Below are 18850 nucleotides of genomic sequence, written 5' to 3'. Positions count from 1 at the left end.
GTAATATGATTCTGCATTTTTGGATGCAGAATATAACCGCAGAGTATGCGATTGGGATCGCCTTACCGCCTCCAGGCATCCTTGCGTTAAGGGCAATCAGATGGTATGAAACCAAAGAGATATGGTATGACTGATTTAAGGACAGCAAAAGAAATATGAAGATTACTTTACTCGGTCATTTACAAGGATATGAATTGCAGTTTATGGCCCTGAAGAAATATAGAGTTATAGATTCGGGTGCATGATCAAAGAAGATATGACGATTATTGAAGTTTATTTTATAAACGCCAAAAGAGTGCAGTACCACAAAATCGCAAACATAATACTTTTCTTAGGGTGCAGAAGACGAAGTGTTTAGAAGATATGAGATGCTTTGACACTACAATAGTTTCTTACAAAATGTGGTAATGTGGTACATTATGGGGTATGTGGTACTATTTTGCTTTGCCATCTTCATTCATGAGCTCAGTTCTCATTTAATTAAAATGCGTCGTTCAAATAACCATAGAAGGCGAAGAGCAGACTTTAATAGTTTATGGAAAGTGAGGATGTAGGAAATTCTGGAGTCCACCAACTAAACAAGCAGAAAATAATGCCTTAAAGATCTAAAACGACAACATTTGAAGTTAGGGAGAAACTTAAACTGAAGCATTGGAAAGGTATGTTGCTTCATCGTTTTATGTCAAATAATTAAATTTACTCTTAGAAAGATGGGCTTGGTGTAATGGAAGGTTGTTTTCGTCATTTCTTCAGTTCAAAGAGCCAATTATCAAACTTTACAAAATACACAGATGGAGTTTGGTCATGAATAGGTGTTTTGATTGAGATATGTACCCAATTTCAACTGAAGGCAAGTGACTGTCTGGGGTTTTGTTAATGGTGTCTCTGTGCTAAAGAATAGCGTTGATTGGCTGATGTCTCTGTTATCATGGTCATGTTTTCCCGACTAAATAGAATGTAGAGTGCCTGATTGGAGTGTGCAGGTGGGCCACTAAACCGTAGTTTTCCCCTACTCTTATACAAATAGTGCAGTGGTTTTTTAACGCAGGTGGTGATTATCATGTACACGGGGCCTCCATTCTACGTCTTATCCGAGGGACGGAGTGTTTTCCACTTAACATAGCCTGCGTCTAGGAAACTGCGACTAATTAGAATGCAGAGTGTTACAGTCAAGGTACATGTACCTACATGTAGGTACCCTGCGATAGTATTTGACAAGTTTTAATCCGTCGAAAAAAGAATCACATTCACAGGTGTAAGCAACGAACTTCTACGATGATCCGACTTACCAACCTGCGACATTTGCTCCGGGTTGTAGGGCCATCGACAGGGTTGCATCACGGTTTCACCTTCGGTTTAGAACTAGGATTAATCGAGCTTCAGTAGAGTGGAGGTCTTGTCGTATGGTGGTTTATTCACTTGACCTTCAATCCTAGGGTTGAGAGTTCGAATCCCAGTCCAGGACCAAAGTCTGCTGGCAAGACACTAATCCACATTTACTACTCTCCACCCAGGAGTTAATAGGGTATCTGACAATTGATGGGATTATAATAATTGTTGTGGCTTCGGGAAGAACAGCTGATACTGATGGGGCTTCCTTTGGGTATCACAATTATTATCATAATGGCGTTTGCTCCAGGGATCCAGTTGTTGATTAGGTAAGTGTAGGACATTTGCCGGAGAGCGATAGTTATTGGCGCCGGAGCATGTCTTGAAGAACCCTTATCCAATTGGTATACAACGTTGTGATTGATAGCATCCCTTCTATCTCACCTCTCTCTCCGAAGCATGGGGCGAGGATCCAACTATCCGACGAGAACTTTCACTTTGTTTTCAACGTTGTGAAAAAAATGTCTCATCTACTAACCCTTCTCTCTCTCTCTCTCTCTCTCTCTGCTCTCCACGGAGCATATAGCGTGGAACAACCTAGCCAACGTGAATTTCTCTTTATTTTACAACGTCGTAGAAAAATGACCTCACTAACAAACCTTTCCCTCTGTCTTTCTTTTGTGTTACAGTTCCCGTTGCGGGTATCATCGTCGGATCCCTCTGTGGCGCCGTGGTCCTAGCAGGCCTCGCCTTCCTCCTCTATCGGGTCTATAGGAGAAAGTGCGGGGCACGGATGCGCTATGAAAGGTTGGGTGGCATGCAAAAGCAGCCGGCGCCCGCCGTTCAGATTGATGGCAAGAGTTTGGCGACGCCTTCAGTAAGGTATGTATGGTTAGTGTCCCATTTTGTCGTGCTCCGGATCGCTGCTGGGTGCTCTACATTGTGCCACTCATTGTTGATGTTTTTTCATATGTCATTCTTGCCAGTCATAGCATTTAGAAGTTCACCGAACTACATCGTGGTTCGTTTGGTTTTTCTTGATAGATATAGAATAGAAAAAGATACATCCCTCACAGCATTTATACTACTTATTATTTTCTAACAAAAAGATAACACATTCCTGATGAAGCCCCACGGGCGAAACTTTGAAGTTACGACGTTTTACATAAAAATCTATTCATGTTTATCTTCTTCTATTTGCCAAAGTATTCCGAAGCTATGCATTTTAGAAAGACACGACCTACTTTAATATGCCATTTCAAGGTGTTCTCGCTGCCTGAAAAAGAGCAGACTTTACGTTAAGACGTTTTGGGAGCTAATATAAGAGATATATGACGCTTTTAAAGGATTAGTTGCATGTCAGCAAAGCGGGGAAAATCAATTTCGTCAATTATGAAAAATGCTGTTGCAAGATAGCCCCGAGGCTACGGCTACAATAGTCGAAAGTGCATTAAATAATTTCACCGGTGCAGTGAGCGAAGAACAAGAGAAAGCAATGAAGCGAGGACATTTTGCAGAGTAAGTCTACCCTAACATCAAGATGGATTAAAAAGGTTAATATTGTGAACAGAACATTATGTTTCCAATTCCTTCGGACAAAACAAAGACAATGGAAAACACATGAAAAGCTACGAATTGCCATTTTTTGCTTTTGAAATCAAAATAATTCCAAGTTTGATTCATTCATCGTCGGGTTTTCTTAAAATTTCACAAACCTATTATTTCATTTCCTGTGTAGGTTTTTCTCTCATTTCGCTTTTAGACTTCGGTGGTAAGCGCTTTATAAGTAACGTTTGTATTATTATTAATATTATTTCCTGTGTTTGGTCATCCTGACTTGATATCAGTCTCAGTTCTATTTTCAGTTTATTTTTGCCATATCCCAAAATTCACATTTTGGAATGATTCACAAAACAAATGGTAAAAACCAGCTGAAGTCTATTTTTAGAGACTAAAACAGAAAGTGAGTACCTCATGTCAGTTTGTGTGCATGAAGTAAATCTAAAAGACTGAACCAAACAAAACGTTCAATATGGGAGGGCCTATGGTGAAAGCTACGCTTGTGAAGTCATTTTCCTTATCGTTCACTTTCCTTGAAGCACTGGCTTTAAAGGGGCACGTTCCCGTCAGTGTAGTTATCGGAACATGCCATCTGCGTTAGAGCCGTATTCTGTTGGTGTCAATATGCAGCTATAGCACCGTCCGCCAGCGCGTATGTATTTTGAACGCCCTCTGGAATACGGGGAACATGTCCCTTTAAGACTGATATGTGAGAGAAATGGTCCAAAAGAAATTAAGATTATGAGAACCCCGTACGTCTAGCTTTACTACTATTTTCTTTCAAAGTCATCGACCTGATCAAGCAGTTATAATTTAGTTCAAATGTTCTTTAAAATTGCAATTATAATATATAAGAAATTAAAACAAACATTGTCTATATGATTTAAGCTTCTAAATATCGATAAAAATACTAACAACCGGACTGTTAGTGTATTGAACTCTTCTACTTAGAATAAAGTCCGGATCGGCTTCAAATCGTAGACGATCGCACTACTGGTCTGACGTCACTACGATCCTGAGCAAAGTTAGCCTTTCCTCTTTCAAGGAATCATGAAATCCCTTGAAATTTAGATTTGATTTAATCATATGACTATTCAGATCCTGGATCATTAAGATATTGATTGAATTAATTGACTGTTAGATCCGCCCGTAGAGTATAAAACACACTTGCTTACGTTAGATTTTATCACCTGACGAAGTGTTGCAGCGGCGCACGAAACGTCGTGACCTTTTAGATCCCGTGTTTACCATACATTGCGAGACTAACGAATATCACTAGCGATATTGATTTTGGTACAATTAAGATACTTACTTTTTGAACAGTTGAATGTGCGTATCAAATGCTATTGCAAATTTCATTATCGGATGGTAGTCGGGTCGTGTAGTGTGCGGAAGGCTTAAGAATCTAGCAAACGTCTTGATTCATTATCAATGATCATGATGAGCACGGAAGAGAATTTCCAATTTCAGAGCAGGAAAGAGCAAGCAAATTTCGATTAAGTAGAATACCCATCACCGAGTGCTGTTGGAATGTTTGTGTCATTTGAAGGTCAAACAGTCTGTTTTCTTGATCATGTGACCTTTTCGAAGTGTACGCAAGTCTCTCCTATGCATTTTTCTAATAACCTTCAGCAAACTTTAATAATTTTCAAGAGATGCCTTAAGAAAGACCGAAATTTCCACCATCTTAGGTTTCCTTCTCAGTGTGGTTTTTAATATCAAAACGCATACATCCCACGCCTCTGGAATATAAGATTCCTGTCGTTTCTTAGAAAGTGACGCTCACTTGGCCACTTCCCAAATATCTATAATTTCACACCTCGACCAGCATGACCAGTGCGTACAGACCTCAATAAATATCCTCCTGTTCTAATGAAGAGGTACTTCATCATAAGCTTCGATTCTCAACATTATTTTTTTAAATTGTTATCATTTATATGGATATCATTAATATCCAGGGCTAATTGTGGTAGTAATAGTAGTGGTGGTGGAAGTGTTGGTAATGGTAGTACTAGAAGTGTTAGAAGTAGCTGTGTTCCAAAACAGAGTAAAAGAAGAAGAAGAAACAGAAACAGAAGAAGAAGAAGAAGAAGACAAAGAAGAAGAAGAAGAAGAAGAAGAAGAAGAAGAAGAAGAAGAAGAAGAAGAAGAAGAAGAAGAAGAAGGAGAAGAAGAAGAAGAAAAAGGAGAGGAAGAAGAAAAAATTAGCACTTCTTATTCGTGATGTACACCTGCGCTTCGTAGACGCCACATGCGTGCAAAGGGCATGGCCAGTGCGTGTAAAACACAACACTGCAGAAACATAAAGATTTGTTTTTCACATTTTCTGTTTTGTTTGTGAAAATGGGTGAGTGACCTCATTAAAATACAGAAATAGTTGTGTCATCGATACAGAATTCATTTATTGAAGCGTACTTTCCTTTCTGGAAGACGATTTTTTTTTCTTTCTTGTTTGTTTCTTGCATATTGTGCCACAGGGTCTAAAATATAAAAGAAACCATACACAACAAACAGTTTGACATTTCAAGTTCCTGCGAAGATCAGAACACACATGTTTAGATTACAAAACTGTGATTTTGGGTCGAAATTCAAATATCACGAGAAAGGGTATCCTTGTTTCACTTCAAACAAATCCAATATTTTGTTATCGAGTTAAGAAACCTTTTACAAACACACCTGGAAAAAAGATATGTCACCGATTCCTTATTTTCTATAGCCTACCACGAAACTTTTAAAAAATGGTAGCTTGTGGGCAAAAGTAACGTCATAATACATCATGAATCTGTACGCTTGTCACGTATTGCCCTGGCTTGTTTTTATGAAATTTGGCTAGTGGAAGATCGATATTTTTCCCTTTGTCGCTTATTGTGTTGCATCCAACCAGTGACGTATCTAGAGAGGGCGCATGAGGCGAAATCCCCCTTATTTTTGTTTTGTTGGGGGGGGGGGGGTGGCAGTCCCTATGGTCTGCGGATAACAACGTTTTAATATGTGCACCTTTATGTTTAGATACTGGATTGAAAAAATATGTCCGTTGTTAGTAATTTTGAAAACAAATTGTTCCAGTAAAGACATGTTAAAGTTATGCTTAAAACAAAAAATACCTAATTTTTATGTTAACTGTCTCGTAACTTGGAGCGAACTTAAATATATTCAATTTCCACAAGTTATGAATGTTGAAAATCAAGTATTGTGGTACAATAGTAATATTACACATGAGAGCAAACCTCTCTTTTTTAAAGAATGGTTTAGAAAAGGCATTATAACAATGAATGACATTGTAGAAAATGGACGTTTTCGGCCAAGAGAACATATTTGTAGAGTGCTTGGCTCAAATTCTTTGCTAGTTGATTTTATGTATACGAAGCTTAAAAATGCGATCCCAAAAATGTGGATCGAAAGAATTCAAGATGTTAATTACGCACATGACGATAAAACAAATTCACAATTCGAAGGCGACTTATACGAAATAAGAACGCTTGATTTTATAAGACTATCTTCAATGAAATCTAGCCATTTCTATAGCCTATTGTGTGACTTTAAGAAAAGAGAACCAGCTGTATTAACATTTTGGGAAGGTAAACTGAACCTTGTCATTGATTTTGATTGGAGAGATACATTAAAATTTAAGTTTAAGACATTGAAAAACAATAAAATAAAACAACTCAACTTTAAGACATTTCATAGGATTTTACCCTTTAGATACAATCTGTGCAAATGGAAAATTGTAAATGAAAACCTTTGCATTTTTTGTAAAACAGCAGAATCTTTCGTTCATGTTCTTTTAGAGTGCCCGAGCGTAAAGCTTTTCTGGAAACGTATTGTGGAATTGATTGAATTGAACTTTAAAGAAAAAATTATATTAAACGAAGAATTATTAATTGCTGGTTTTGATTTCAAACATGCAAATGGAGCAGATATAAATACAATCGTTGCATATGCTCAATACGCAATCTATTTGATGTATATGTTAAATTATTTTCAAGGTAAACCATACAACAGCTTTTTCATATGGCATGTTTTTAAATACGAGTTACTCTTGGATAACATCTCGGATGTTGTTTCAGGGGCTCTCGGGACATAGTATTTTTTTTGGAGAGTTTTTGAGAGCTTTTGTAATAGCATCTGGGAACTAAGGAAAATCTTCGGGGATATTTTATATCACTGAAGATTTTCTCTTAATAGTTTAAGAAAATACTTAAAGTGAATGTAAAATTTTGTTATGATGTAATGATTTGTGTGTTGGTTATTTTTGTAAATGAATAAAGTACCTCTGACAAGAGGAAAATAAAAAAATAAAAAAATATGTGCACCTTGTATAAGTTTTGTTCAACTTATGTTGTTCAGATCGACAAAATACTTACGCTCTAGTGATGACCTCTCCCCAATCATTATCCTATATTAACCTAATCTAATTCAAAATCCTGGATCCGCCACTATTTATTTGTCGCTTTATTTCGACAGGGTAGCCCTTTCAGTTATACAAACAACTGCTCGGCCAAGGGGCCCTGTATCAACATAATCAAAAACATATTAACAAAACATATAAACATACATAAGTTGTAATGAGCACATAAATTAAACAAGATATAACGTTGAAATGAGCGAGGGGAAATAGTGCTTTTGTTACAGTATTTTTTTCTTGGTTTTCCACAGCATTCTTAGTTTGCATGATCAGCTATATTCAACTGTCTTCTAGACAAGTACATGCGTCCATAAATAGGCTCGTTGAAAAGCTCTTAAATCTATAGTTTCCACTCGTATTCCAATAACTGGCTTCCGTTTGATATAGAATTATCGTTTCGTGAATGAGGTAGCATCGATTTCAAAGCTTTCCAAAGATCCTTCGTCTTGAATCTTTTTCAGCATAACACCTGCTCGTACAATCTATAACACGACCGAATGCCAGAGCAATTACAGTGCCGAACTAAGAGGAGTGATGGGTAGATAGATAGGGAGAGAGAGAGAGAGAGAGAGAGAGAGAGAGAGGAGAGGGGTAGATTTAGAAATACAACCCCCCCCCCCAAAAAAAAAGGATTATAGGTGATCTGGTAACTCCCCCCCCCCCCCCTCCCCTCCCCTTCCCTTTCTGTCTCCCTCTCTCTCTCTTTCACTTCCTCTCTCTGAGTCCCTATTTTCCTCTGTCTATGTATTCTTCCTTCCTTTATCTATCTTTATCTTCATTTACTCTGTCTGTATGTCTCTCTCTCTCTCTCTCTCTCTCTCTTTCCCTCTCTTTCTGTACCCCCACCCTCTTTGTTACATGCCTTTAAATTGCAGATAGTTTCCTTCTCATTGTATTTTCTCGAGGCATATGTCATACTATTTTCACCAAGCGATAATTGATAGGTATCATAGTATCAAATGCCCAAACATTAGATTACCGGATGAAGCCTATTCCTCAACTTTTACCAGCAAACGATTCCATTATTATTTTCTCCGGACATGAAAGGATTAATGACCCTGAAGCAGTCTTGTATAGTAGTAATTCTAATGCCATAAATACATTTTCCTCGGATATCATGGACTAAAATACCCTCCCTTTTTTCACAAGTTAACAACCTAAAAAGTAGCAAGCTTTCTCCATGACGTTAATAAAAAGCTCTGATCATGAGAGTTAATACGTGTTCAATTTACGAAAGAGTCATATTTCACCTTTTTCTCCATTTTGTTTTCATATTTTTCTTTTCTGTCATTAAACTTGCTTTCTAATTGTGAAGGAAGGCGACGGCCGTTGGCTTTCAAGACCAAGTAGGTCAAGTGTTTCATGTTCTTGAGATGTTTTTCCTCTTTCTTTCTCCATATGTCATACCGATGGTATTTTGTGTTTTCGTAAGGTGTACAGTGCGTGTGAGTCGGTGTATGAGATGCTATATGTAGAGCATGATTCTAAGTAAGCTGCGAAACGCTTTTGGTTTTCACGCGCCAGGGATGTTCAACATGGCGTAAAAACTGGAGGCAATCTACCGAAGCGTACTCGATATGTCGGTAAAGTAAACATGCCGATGCTTTCACCAAAGGCATATCTTGTTTTCCCCTTAAAAATACTCTCCCTGTAGTATTTCGGTGTGTTCTCTCATATTAAAATGGCGTTGCAGTCTACTGCATTTGCCTTCAAACTACTGTCCTCGTATGCAGGTCTCTATCATGTATGTATTTTAGATGTTAACGTTGTCAGGTTTTAGGGCATTGGCCTTCATCAAACAATGTCTATAGGCGTTGTCAATCGCTCCGACTATCCGATTATATCCTAGGTACCTGGATATTACGAGTATTTTGAGTGATTTGCTGTCAAAATTCCTACAGAGAATAGCTAGTCATTTCAGATATGAAAAAGTGTACAGGGCCTATAAACGAACCCCGATTCTGAATATTATAAGTATTTTGAGTGATTTGCTGTCTAAATTCCTACAGAAAATAGCTAGTCATTTCAGATATCGAAAAAGTGTACAGGTACTAAACGTACCCCGGTTCTGGATATTACGAGTATTTTGAGTGATTTTCTGTCTTAATTCCTACAGAGCATAGCTGTCATTTCAGATCTGGAAAACAGTGCATAAACGTACCACGGTCATAGTATGTTCTTCACCTCTCACTCTTTCTCTTTCTTTCTCTCTCTCTCTCTCTCTCTCTCTCTCTCTCTCTCCCTCTCTTGTATTTGTCATAATGTTGCTCTTTTAATACATCCGTCTCCTCCCATTATCTTCCTTACTTTCTCTTTCACTCCTTTCCCCCACTCGTTTTTATTCCAAACTATATGTGACACCCACTCACTTCACCATGCTCACCTCTCGTTCTCTCATTCCATCTGTGAGGAGCGAGAACATGTCGAAGGCTGTTAACTCTATAATTTCACACATACTTAACGCCTTGTTTTTCTCCCTCTCTCTCTCTCTCTCTCTCATTCTTACTTTTTCGCTTTGGAAATGTTTTGATACATGCTGAATGTGAATGCGAATGCCCTGAATCTATGCAAAATCCAATCTGTAAAGGAATTACAAAACAAGCCCCTGGGCGACTTTTTACCGAAAGAAATCTCTTGAATGGGTCTATATCATACGATACCGAGACAGGGGATTATAATGTCAATTAAAAAAGGCTTGGAGAGATTGATGTTCACATCTTCTACGAGTATGTTCGTTAATACCTTATGCATTTTCCTCACGAACTGAGAAAAAATAATGGCGCCTACAATCTTTCCATCTTGCCATGCTCACTGCATCTGCGCAGTTCTTGGAAAGCGGTGACAAATGGGGAAACCTGGACGTTCTCTTGATTTATTTACGAGTAAATCTCGCTTTCAAAAGTCAATAAGAGCCAGGTGCCTGCATGGTAGATACAAGACTCTACCTAAAAATCAATTAAATCTTACCTTTCCGAGCATCGCACTTAACGGCTGAATTGTAGCGATACTAGAGAGGTGTTGGCGAGGCCTTTGCGGATATTGACACTCACTTCATTTTTTATGTTCTGCATCTGATGCTACTACCATGTCCAGTGGCGGATCCAGGGGCACCTTCCTCCTTGATAAGAACACCACGAGGCATACTTAAACCCTTTGCTTACTGGAACCTGATGGTCCCTGTGTTAAGCCTATGGGACTTATAAAATTCGGTAGTCAACGGGTTAAATACACCTAAAAATATGCAAAATTAATGCTGTTTGAGTGTTGTGCCCCTCTCCCCTCCAATAAACTATCACCTTGTGAGCCCTCTTTTTTTTCAAATCTTGTTTTAAAATATGTTGGGGAATCGTGTTCCCCTAACAATTCAGAGAATCCCGGATCAGCCCCTGACCATAACCGCTACCTTTTTTATTTTATTTTTTCTTTAATTCTGTTTGTTTTCCCATCTCCCCTTTACACAAAAAACAGAGGCGTAGCGTGGGTGGATATGATTATTGATGTATTAGGGTAAGGCATTAATCGTTAATTGGATTACATGTATTTATCCCGTTGACATGACACATTGTTAATTTTATCTCATCATCCTGAAATCAATGGTTTTCTTCGAAATATGTTTCCTATCAATTATTTGAAATGTACATTGTACGTTTATGGGTAATTAAATGTAACCAAACGATTGATAAGAGAGGATAACTGCCGCATCCACAAAGTAGTATCTCAAACAACCAAAGACCCCCCCCCCCCGACTGGTATCTTCTTCTTTTGTCTTTTTGTTGTCACCCACTCGCTTGCGATGCTGTTGACGGATACTCGTTATTGATTCGAAGTGCGATTGAATTCGATCAGCAAAGAACAAAATTGATTCATTTCAGCTGAAGACGCATCTGTATTACAGGACAGTGATGGGTTTCCTGAAGTCCGAAAAAATGAACTACATTGTCGATTTTACGAGCATTTTTGGCAGCTCTTTTTTCCTAGTTTCTCAAAACATCATATACATATACTTTCACTCTCCGGCTTTCTCTTTCTCTATCTCTTTATCCCCTCTCTGCCCCTCTTTCTCTCTCTATTTCTTTCTCTTAATATTTTCATGATTATGTCATATGTGAGGAAGTTTTTTCGACAGTACTGCAATTTACAAAAATAATCAATTCTACAAAGTAAAATTGTAAATGTACTTTTTATCATGCCGTTAATCGTATTTATTCTCCCTTCTTTTTCAATCTTACCCTTCCCTTCCCCTTCCCACCCAACAATCTTCTTTTCTTCTTTCATCTATTTCTTCTTACTTTCTAAATTCCTTTTTCTCTTCCAATCGTCTCATGTCCATTACTTTTATCCCACTTTACCTTTCCATATAATTCCTTCTTCCCTCAACATGCCCCTCTGCAGTTTAAAGACAGTCCCGTTCACCCTGCCGCCGGCCCCCATCCCCAGGGAGCGCATCGGGGGTTTCACATTCCCCCCTCCTAACTGTATGCCGGACATGCTGGATCAACCCGACATGAGAGGGTCGGCCGAGCGGAGACCCTCTGTTACCATGGAGCGAAGGCCGTCCTACGCAGGTAACCATGACAACGTATTAACCACACCCCCACAAAATCAATCTCCAATGAATATTTTATTGCGTTTCTATAGGGTCCAATGGCGTTTGAATATAATTACCCCTGAATACAGGTCAGTTGATTGAACAATGGTTATTAAAACATTAAGACATGCTTTTGAATAAAACAATAAAAGATATCAACGTGATCAATCTTTAAGTCCCTTGTTTACCGGAAAGGTCCTTCAGCAATGACTCAACAGACCTTTCTTACTTATAATTATATGCCTTCTTGGCATATATATATTTTTTCCTTCAAATTTGGATATGACCTTTCATGTATGTTCATGATTAATTGTATTGGCGTTGTTTTAAAATTCTTTGATTTTATAATTTTGAAGACATGAGGATGCTGTCTTTAAAGGGTTTGATCCGAGTTGATCGTAGGTCCTCCAATCAATCGCAAACTTACAAACTTATAAATGTCCTTATTATAATGGTAAGTTTGTTATCAAGACAAGGTTGCGATCAACTTCGATCCTTATCGTGGCAAAGTATAATTATGCCATGTGTATTCATCGTTATATCACATACCAACCAACCTTTTTCCTCCACCATCATAATATGTTTGCCCTTAATTTTGTTTAGGCTGCCAAGTACCCATCATCAACCAGGATCAGCAGAAAATCATGTCGTCGTCGTCATCGGCGTACGACCAGGAAGACGGACGTCGTGACAGCGTAGGTACTCTCAGCCTATGCAGCGCCGATTCGGCCGAGGGAGGATCCCCCACCCATAACACCAGCTCGCCCCGGATCAACAACCGCAGACCGTCCGCAACCGAAATGATGAGTCCGCCAGTTGGTAAGCTCAAAAACTTTTTGCCTAGTCCCATCCGTTCCTTTATTGTGCTATTGGACACAAATCGTATTTGTTATCTTCTTTAGATGTGAACGTATCTAGACGAACAAAATTGATGAAAAGAGCTAAATACAAGGTATACCCGTAAAATATCTCCAGAGAAACTCTTGCTCCCTGATGTTGAATGTGTATGAACAATATAAATCCAATACTTTTATCCAAACAGACGGACAAATTAATGTCGGAGTTCCAGACTCATTCAATTGAAAGGCAATCTGAATGGGATATCATGTCCCACTTATGTAAACATAAATGACGAAAGTACTGCATGTTTTTTGTATTTGAGGTGATAAACTGTTCACATTATTTCAAAATCCCGCAGTTCCAAATTGTGTCTACCTTTCATCATTTTTAATAGTGACTTTACAGGATGCGTGACAATATATCACGTTCCACTTCAGATGAGAATTGCACAATGAGCACTATAAAATGAAAAACCCATATTAAGCACTTTATTAATGTATTAGCGGATCATAACACTGTCATCAAACCATCTAATGACATTCATAGATATTTCAGCACTGCGTCGTTAAACCTTTTGAACATCACCGCCACACAAATATATTACATCATGAGAGCACATTATATTCTCAAGGGTGTATTTAATAAGTTCATGAAACAATCTAATGAGAAACGAGACGATCTGGGCTGTACGGGGTTTGCGGCGTGCTGTAAGGGGGATATAATCAAGTCTTTGGTTGAAAGAAAGTTAATAGAAGTATATTTTTCTTGTTGTTGTTGTTGTTTTTATCTTTATTTGGGGGTTGTTTTCTTTGCTTTTGAGCTTTGTTTTTTAAGGGGACGGCGGAAGTATGTATGTTTTGCCAATGTTATTTACAAGCACGTAATAAAAAGGCATGTGGGACAACCTCGACATTTGTTTTGTATTTGTATACATTTTATTTAATCGATATAATGTGGGGAACATGTGTGTTTACGTATGTGTGCATCGAGGGACTAACTTACGAATACCAGAATACTATCCAGATCCTTTTAGATAACAGCCTTGATATCTTATCTGCCTGATTTTACCCACACCGAAACAAACGAGCCGTATTAATGTGATAAACTCATCATATGAACTTCGCCCTGAAAATAATCTAGACTAATAGTTAAAGGAAATGGGATTCTTTTCGGCACCGTCAGATCTATTTATTACGCTACAACAAGGTTGAAACGATGCGTGCACCGCGGGATAGGGCAACCGATTTGTTTTCCTCTTCTTTTTTAGAAAGGTTGATGACGTATGTAGAGTGAGCTCATGTGTACGTCGCCTTTGGGAGAAGCAACAACCCCCCCCCCCCCCCCTCCTTCTACTCCTCCTCCTTCTCTCCTATTTCCGATTTGTAGTTGCAGAATAAATGAATTACTGAGCATCATATCTCATCAGGGGTGGAACCTTTACTTTATTGGGCAGGGGGCGCAAGTCTAAGGCTTTATTTAAGACTCCGCTTATCAGTCATGGACTTTTAATTAATGCGAAAGATTTGGTATGATTTGTATAGTAATCACTATTTTAATATCATTATAGTTGAGAGATATCGCGGAGAATTAAAACCAATTAAAATCCTAACCGATAGGTAAACGGAAATGAATTTATTCAGTCATCCTCAATCATTTAACAGATAGCGGAAAAGATAATCATATCTCTCAAGCAATCTATGTAGAAAAGGAATCGTTTACTGACACTAATTACTGATTCATGCTTATGATCCTGATTTGTTTTTATCCAGTAACTTTTCTACAGACCATTTACATTTATATCGTTATCGCTATCAGTAATGTGTAACCGGCCATGTACACCACCCGCCCTTCCCCAATGTACTAGGAGATAACGATAAAATATAAGTTACTTACGCACATAGGATTTCAACATTCTAGCTCCCCGATCAGCACCATTACCAGAGCACGAAACGAGTCATTAAAAACATTACACGGAGCAGTGGCTCCATCGCACCTCCTAATGCCAAGGCCAGTCAGAGCCGGTTTATTTCAGTCAACTTTATCACAAAATATAGATCAAGAACACGCATTCATTAACCTATTCTGCTTTCAGAGTATTCCCCATCCCTACCAATATACAGCAAAAAAAATGGGTGCATGAGAAGTCCCATAAATTATTCAGTTTTCATTAAAGGTGAGTTATGGTAATGTCAAAATGGCAGCTGCACGAAGCATTCTGATTATCAATAAGCACCCTCTTCTTGTATAGGGAGGGCCTGGATCATGCGTGCGAGAGAATGAGAGAGATGAATCAATTATCATCTCTGGAATTGCTTGATTCGAAAGTAGGCGTACATCAGCGCCGAAAGACCTAACACATACATAAACACAAACAAATAGACCTAGTTAAATGAAATGGAGGGATGAAAAGCTATTTTTGTTTCATCAGAACTAGATTTAGGTCGATATGGCACCTTTTTTCTTCGCCTTACTTACATCGTCATATAGAACCGTTATCTAAATTATGCATAGAGATCGTAAACACATTCTTTTTGTTGTCTTTGTTACTTTAATTTTCTTGTTTTGCTCGTATGGTTAGTGACGAGAATTGTTGATATTCTATGAGATTATTTTAATCTAATTATCAGGACATCACGAGTAAAAAGGAAAAACAGGAAAAAATAAAGAATTGTTGACAAACCCTAGGTTAAAATACAAAAATATCAACAAATTTGAGTTCAAATTCATTCTAGATCAGAGCTTATTATCTTTCAACTAAAAATAATTCTCCTTGTGAAGACAGAGGTGTAATTAAGGTCACGTGAAGACCTTCCCGATTCGATTTTAGCATATATCAAAGTGTCTACCGATGGCCCTGGTACTTGTTAACACCCTGCCCTACGCCTAAAAATTCAATTAATCCTTCTAGAAGCCATTTTTCCTCTTCGGTTGGCAACGACCTACAAATTCCAAATTAGGTCTCGATCCATTTCACCCATGATCTAGATATTCCTTTATTTTAACTCATGCTTCCGTCCAATGTTATTTTAAGGTCGCTTTTGCTGTTCTTGATGTTTTGTGGTTCTTGCTCTTGTTCGTATTATTTTTGTTCTTTCTTTTTGATTTGGTCGTGTTTTTTGTTGATTTTTGTTGCCGTTGCTACTGTTGATGATGATTTTGCTGGTTCTTCATTAATATGCTAAACCATAGAACTAAGAGGTTCCTCTTTATCCATCATCTTCATTATTATTATTACTTTGATGAATGAATTGAAAATTACCTTATTATCCTACGTATGAAATGTCGGTATGGCACTAAAAATGAACCTTCCTAAAATTGTAATGCGGTTTAATAATAATAATATTCAGCTTTTATATAGCGCTTAATACATCTTGGACGTCTCTAAGCGCTTTACAGATATACTATTACCCCGGTCATCGGATTCAGTGCTTGCCCGCACACACTGTGTGCACAATCTCCACTCCCTGGGGAGCATTCCAGCCAGGCGTTACTTGACGCTCAAAAAATGTTAGACCAACAATGACGGTCGCATCATACCGGGTGCGTTATTTTTTTCTGCGGCACAGATTGGGGTTAGGTGCGTGTTGAGCCTATGGGAAAATTTAGGGTTAGGGTTAGGGTTAGGGTAAGGGTTAGGGTTAAATCAAGACCTCTTTTTTTAAAAAGCCCTAATCTGTGCCGCAGAAGAAAATAACGCATACCGGGTACCCATTTTAACACCTGGGTGGAGAGTAGCAAGTGTAGGTTAATATCTTGCCAAAGGTTATTAGTGCCTGAATTCGAGGCTCCGTTCGGATGCTAACACTGAAACTTGGTCGAATTCGTCGACAAAACATCTAAATATAGGGCACAAGTATCATGTGATACCGATGGAACATTATAACATGCTCGGCAGGTTCAATTTCAAATTCTTTTGCACTTTCAGAAATGTTTAAGAAATCGTTTTTAACCAGATATTCCTCTCGTTGCTCGTACACGACGTCTCTACGGATGCCTTGAAACGCTCGTATTGTAGTCTATCATTCTTGAATTTCTGCAAAAAGTGTGTCTCGCATATCTATGCAAGAGCATTTAATGTCTTCATCTTCTTTCAGACAAGCTGTTTTTTAACGCCTTCAGATATCGCCTGTCATACACCACCTTAAACGCAGTCCCCATCCTCTTGACTTCTATTTCAGAATTGAAAAACAGTGACCCCGCTTTTTACCCATTTTTCGTATCGGGGTTTGGATCGCAAAAGGTTAAGTTCCCTAGAGAGCGAGAAACAAAAATCAGTTCCACTGAGTTATTAAAGTGTATAAGCTTTCATGAGGCATCGTGTGTATTCTTATTGCACCTGTTTTTGGCAACCTATTTGCTTATTTCAGACCGGTTTAGTGAAATAGCGAGAAGTTGGAAGCCCATCCCTTAAAACAGAAACCGTCTATAGAGGGCCGAAATGATGCCAATTTTAAAATATGAAACAATATAAATGAACACTCTTCTTGTTCTCATGGATTAATAGGGAGAATGTTAATTTGCTGCTGCCATTCCTTTTTTTTATAAATAATTCCAAACGTTCATTTTTCGTCACATGAATTTTGGAACGAGGTACACCTGTTCAGTTTTTGTATGAATATTTACAGGGGATAGTTTTCGAGACTAACTTTTGCCATATTTAACCTGAATATCCAAACGCAGTTGCACCGCTGAGGGTATAAGTTACCCTTTTCCTCGTCTTGACTGCAGAAGACTGCATATTCCCATGGCCTTTCATGCCTCATTGTACTCGTAACCGAATGCTTTCTTTTAAATAGGATTTCTAAGAAGATAATACCAGCCCGGTAAACCGTCCGCAACCGCTCTTAAGTTATTAAGCCAATATCGTTTTAACATCTTTGAAAACACGCATGATTGTGTTCGTCGGATGAATAAGATGGCGGGCCTTGAAATGGAAGCGATATATTGCATGAAAGTATTTTCACTGCTCCCCAGACTATAATTTTGCAATATTGGACATCTTACAGGTTTTATTTTGGTAGAAATGGCGCTAATATTGTGTGACTACTTATTTTTTCTTCAGATAGCACATTTCTTGAGTAGGTCTATTCGCAATGAGAAACATCTCTTTGGTTGAGGATGATTATGAGAGTGAGAACATTAGATAGATAAAAACAAGAACCTATTGACTGTGACTATTTTGAAGACCAAGAAAAAGAAAGTCATAAACCTGTACAAGACTACCATCGGGGGGGGGTGACCCCTTTGGTTCTATACTTTACACACACCATGATTTCATGCACCATTCAAGATGCACATGTGCACCTCATGTGGTTTACCTAGACTTTATCCAGGGTGCAAGATCTGCCCCTTTAAAGACCTAAAATATGTACATTTTTCCCAGGCATACTGTTTTTGTACCGTTTTGGGGTATACATTGAACCTGCAGTTGCTAGGCTGACCAATTACTGTGTTTTGCTTTCTCAATGCGATGCAATGCGATCACACGGCCCCAATGGAAATCAGTCTTGAAACTGTTTGGGCTTTTTTAATCGTGTATAAATAAAGATATCAATTCAATTCAAGTCAAAAATGCTCATCTGATCCACGGGGTTACCTGCTTTCAAACACTTCACGAAGGTTATGACGAAGATTATCCGTTAGCCTACGGACGGTGGGGTATTGGAAGGAATGGAATACTTGTAATGAAAAAGGTCATAGACAGATATTTGGCTTGCTGGTTTACAAACTACTATGTCATGAATTACAATACGGAAAGCACACAGTATCTATTTTTAAATGTTAAGCGCATAAAGATTATATTCATCAACTATTGTGCATATGACCTGAATTTCACTTTAAAGTATGGTTACTTGCATTATTTATTTTTTTAGAAACAATCCCACGTTGACCTTTCGAATGAAATGGGATTATCAAATTTGGTGCAGAGATTCATGACAGTTTTGTTATCTCTCTCTCTCTCTCTCTCTCTCCTCTCTCTCTCTCTCTCTCTCTCCCTCTCTCTTTCTCTTTCTCACTTTCTTTCTATCTCTATCTCTCTCTGTCTTGCTCTCTCCCTCTCTCTCTCTCTTTCTCACTTTCTTTCTTTCTCTATCTCTCTCTCTGTCTTGCTCTCTCCCTGTCTGTCT

The 18850-nt window shown here is 38.3% G+C and overlaps 1 protein-coding gene across 2 annotated transcripts in view; it reads left to right on the top strand.

Annotated features, from left to right (window-relative positions):
- Window positions 1-2022: 2022 nt before the first annotated feature.
- The window catches only part of LOC580697 (synaptotagmin-15), a 34768-nt gene continuing 17940 nt past the window's right edge, over window positions 2023-18850 (top strand). The window contains exons 1-3 of one of the 2 annotated variants that reach the window (XM_030979068.1): window positions 2023-2211; window positions 11687-11859; window positions 12486-12701. In XM_030979068.1, coding sequence (XP_030834928.1) covers window positions 2123-2211; window positions 11687-11859; window positions 12486-12701 — 478 coding nt within the window. In that variant the 5' untranslated portion in view covers window positions 2023-2122. Of the gene's footprint in view, window positions 2221-11686; window positions 11860-12485; window positions 12702-18850 lie in introns of both variants that reach the window. The other variant, XM_030979067.1, reaches the window with a different exon arrangement.

This window comes from Strongylocentrotus purpuratus, unplaced genomic scaffold (genome assembly GCF_000002235.5).
Source record: "Strongylocentrotus purpuratus isolate Spur 01 unplaced genomic scaffold, Spur_5.0 spur5_scaffold_10, whole genome shotgun sequence".
Taxonomy (NCBI): Eukaryota; Metazoa; Echinodermata; class Echinoidea; order Camarodonta; family Strongylocentrotidae; genus Strongylocentrotus; species Strongylocentrotus purpuratus.
Note: the sequence above shows the minus strand (reverse complement) of the source record. Positions and strands in the feature narration are given on the sequence as shown.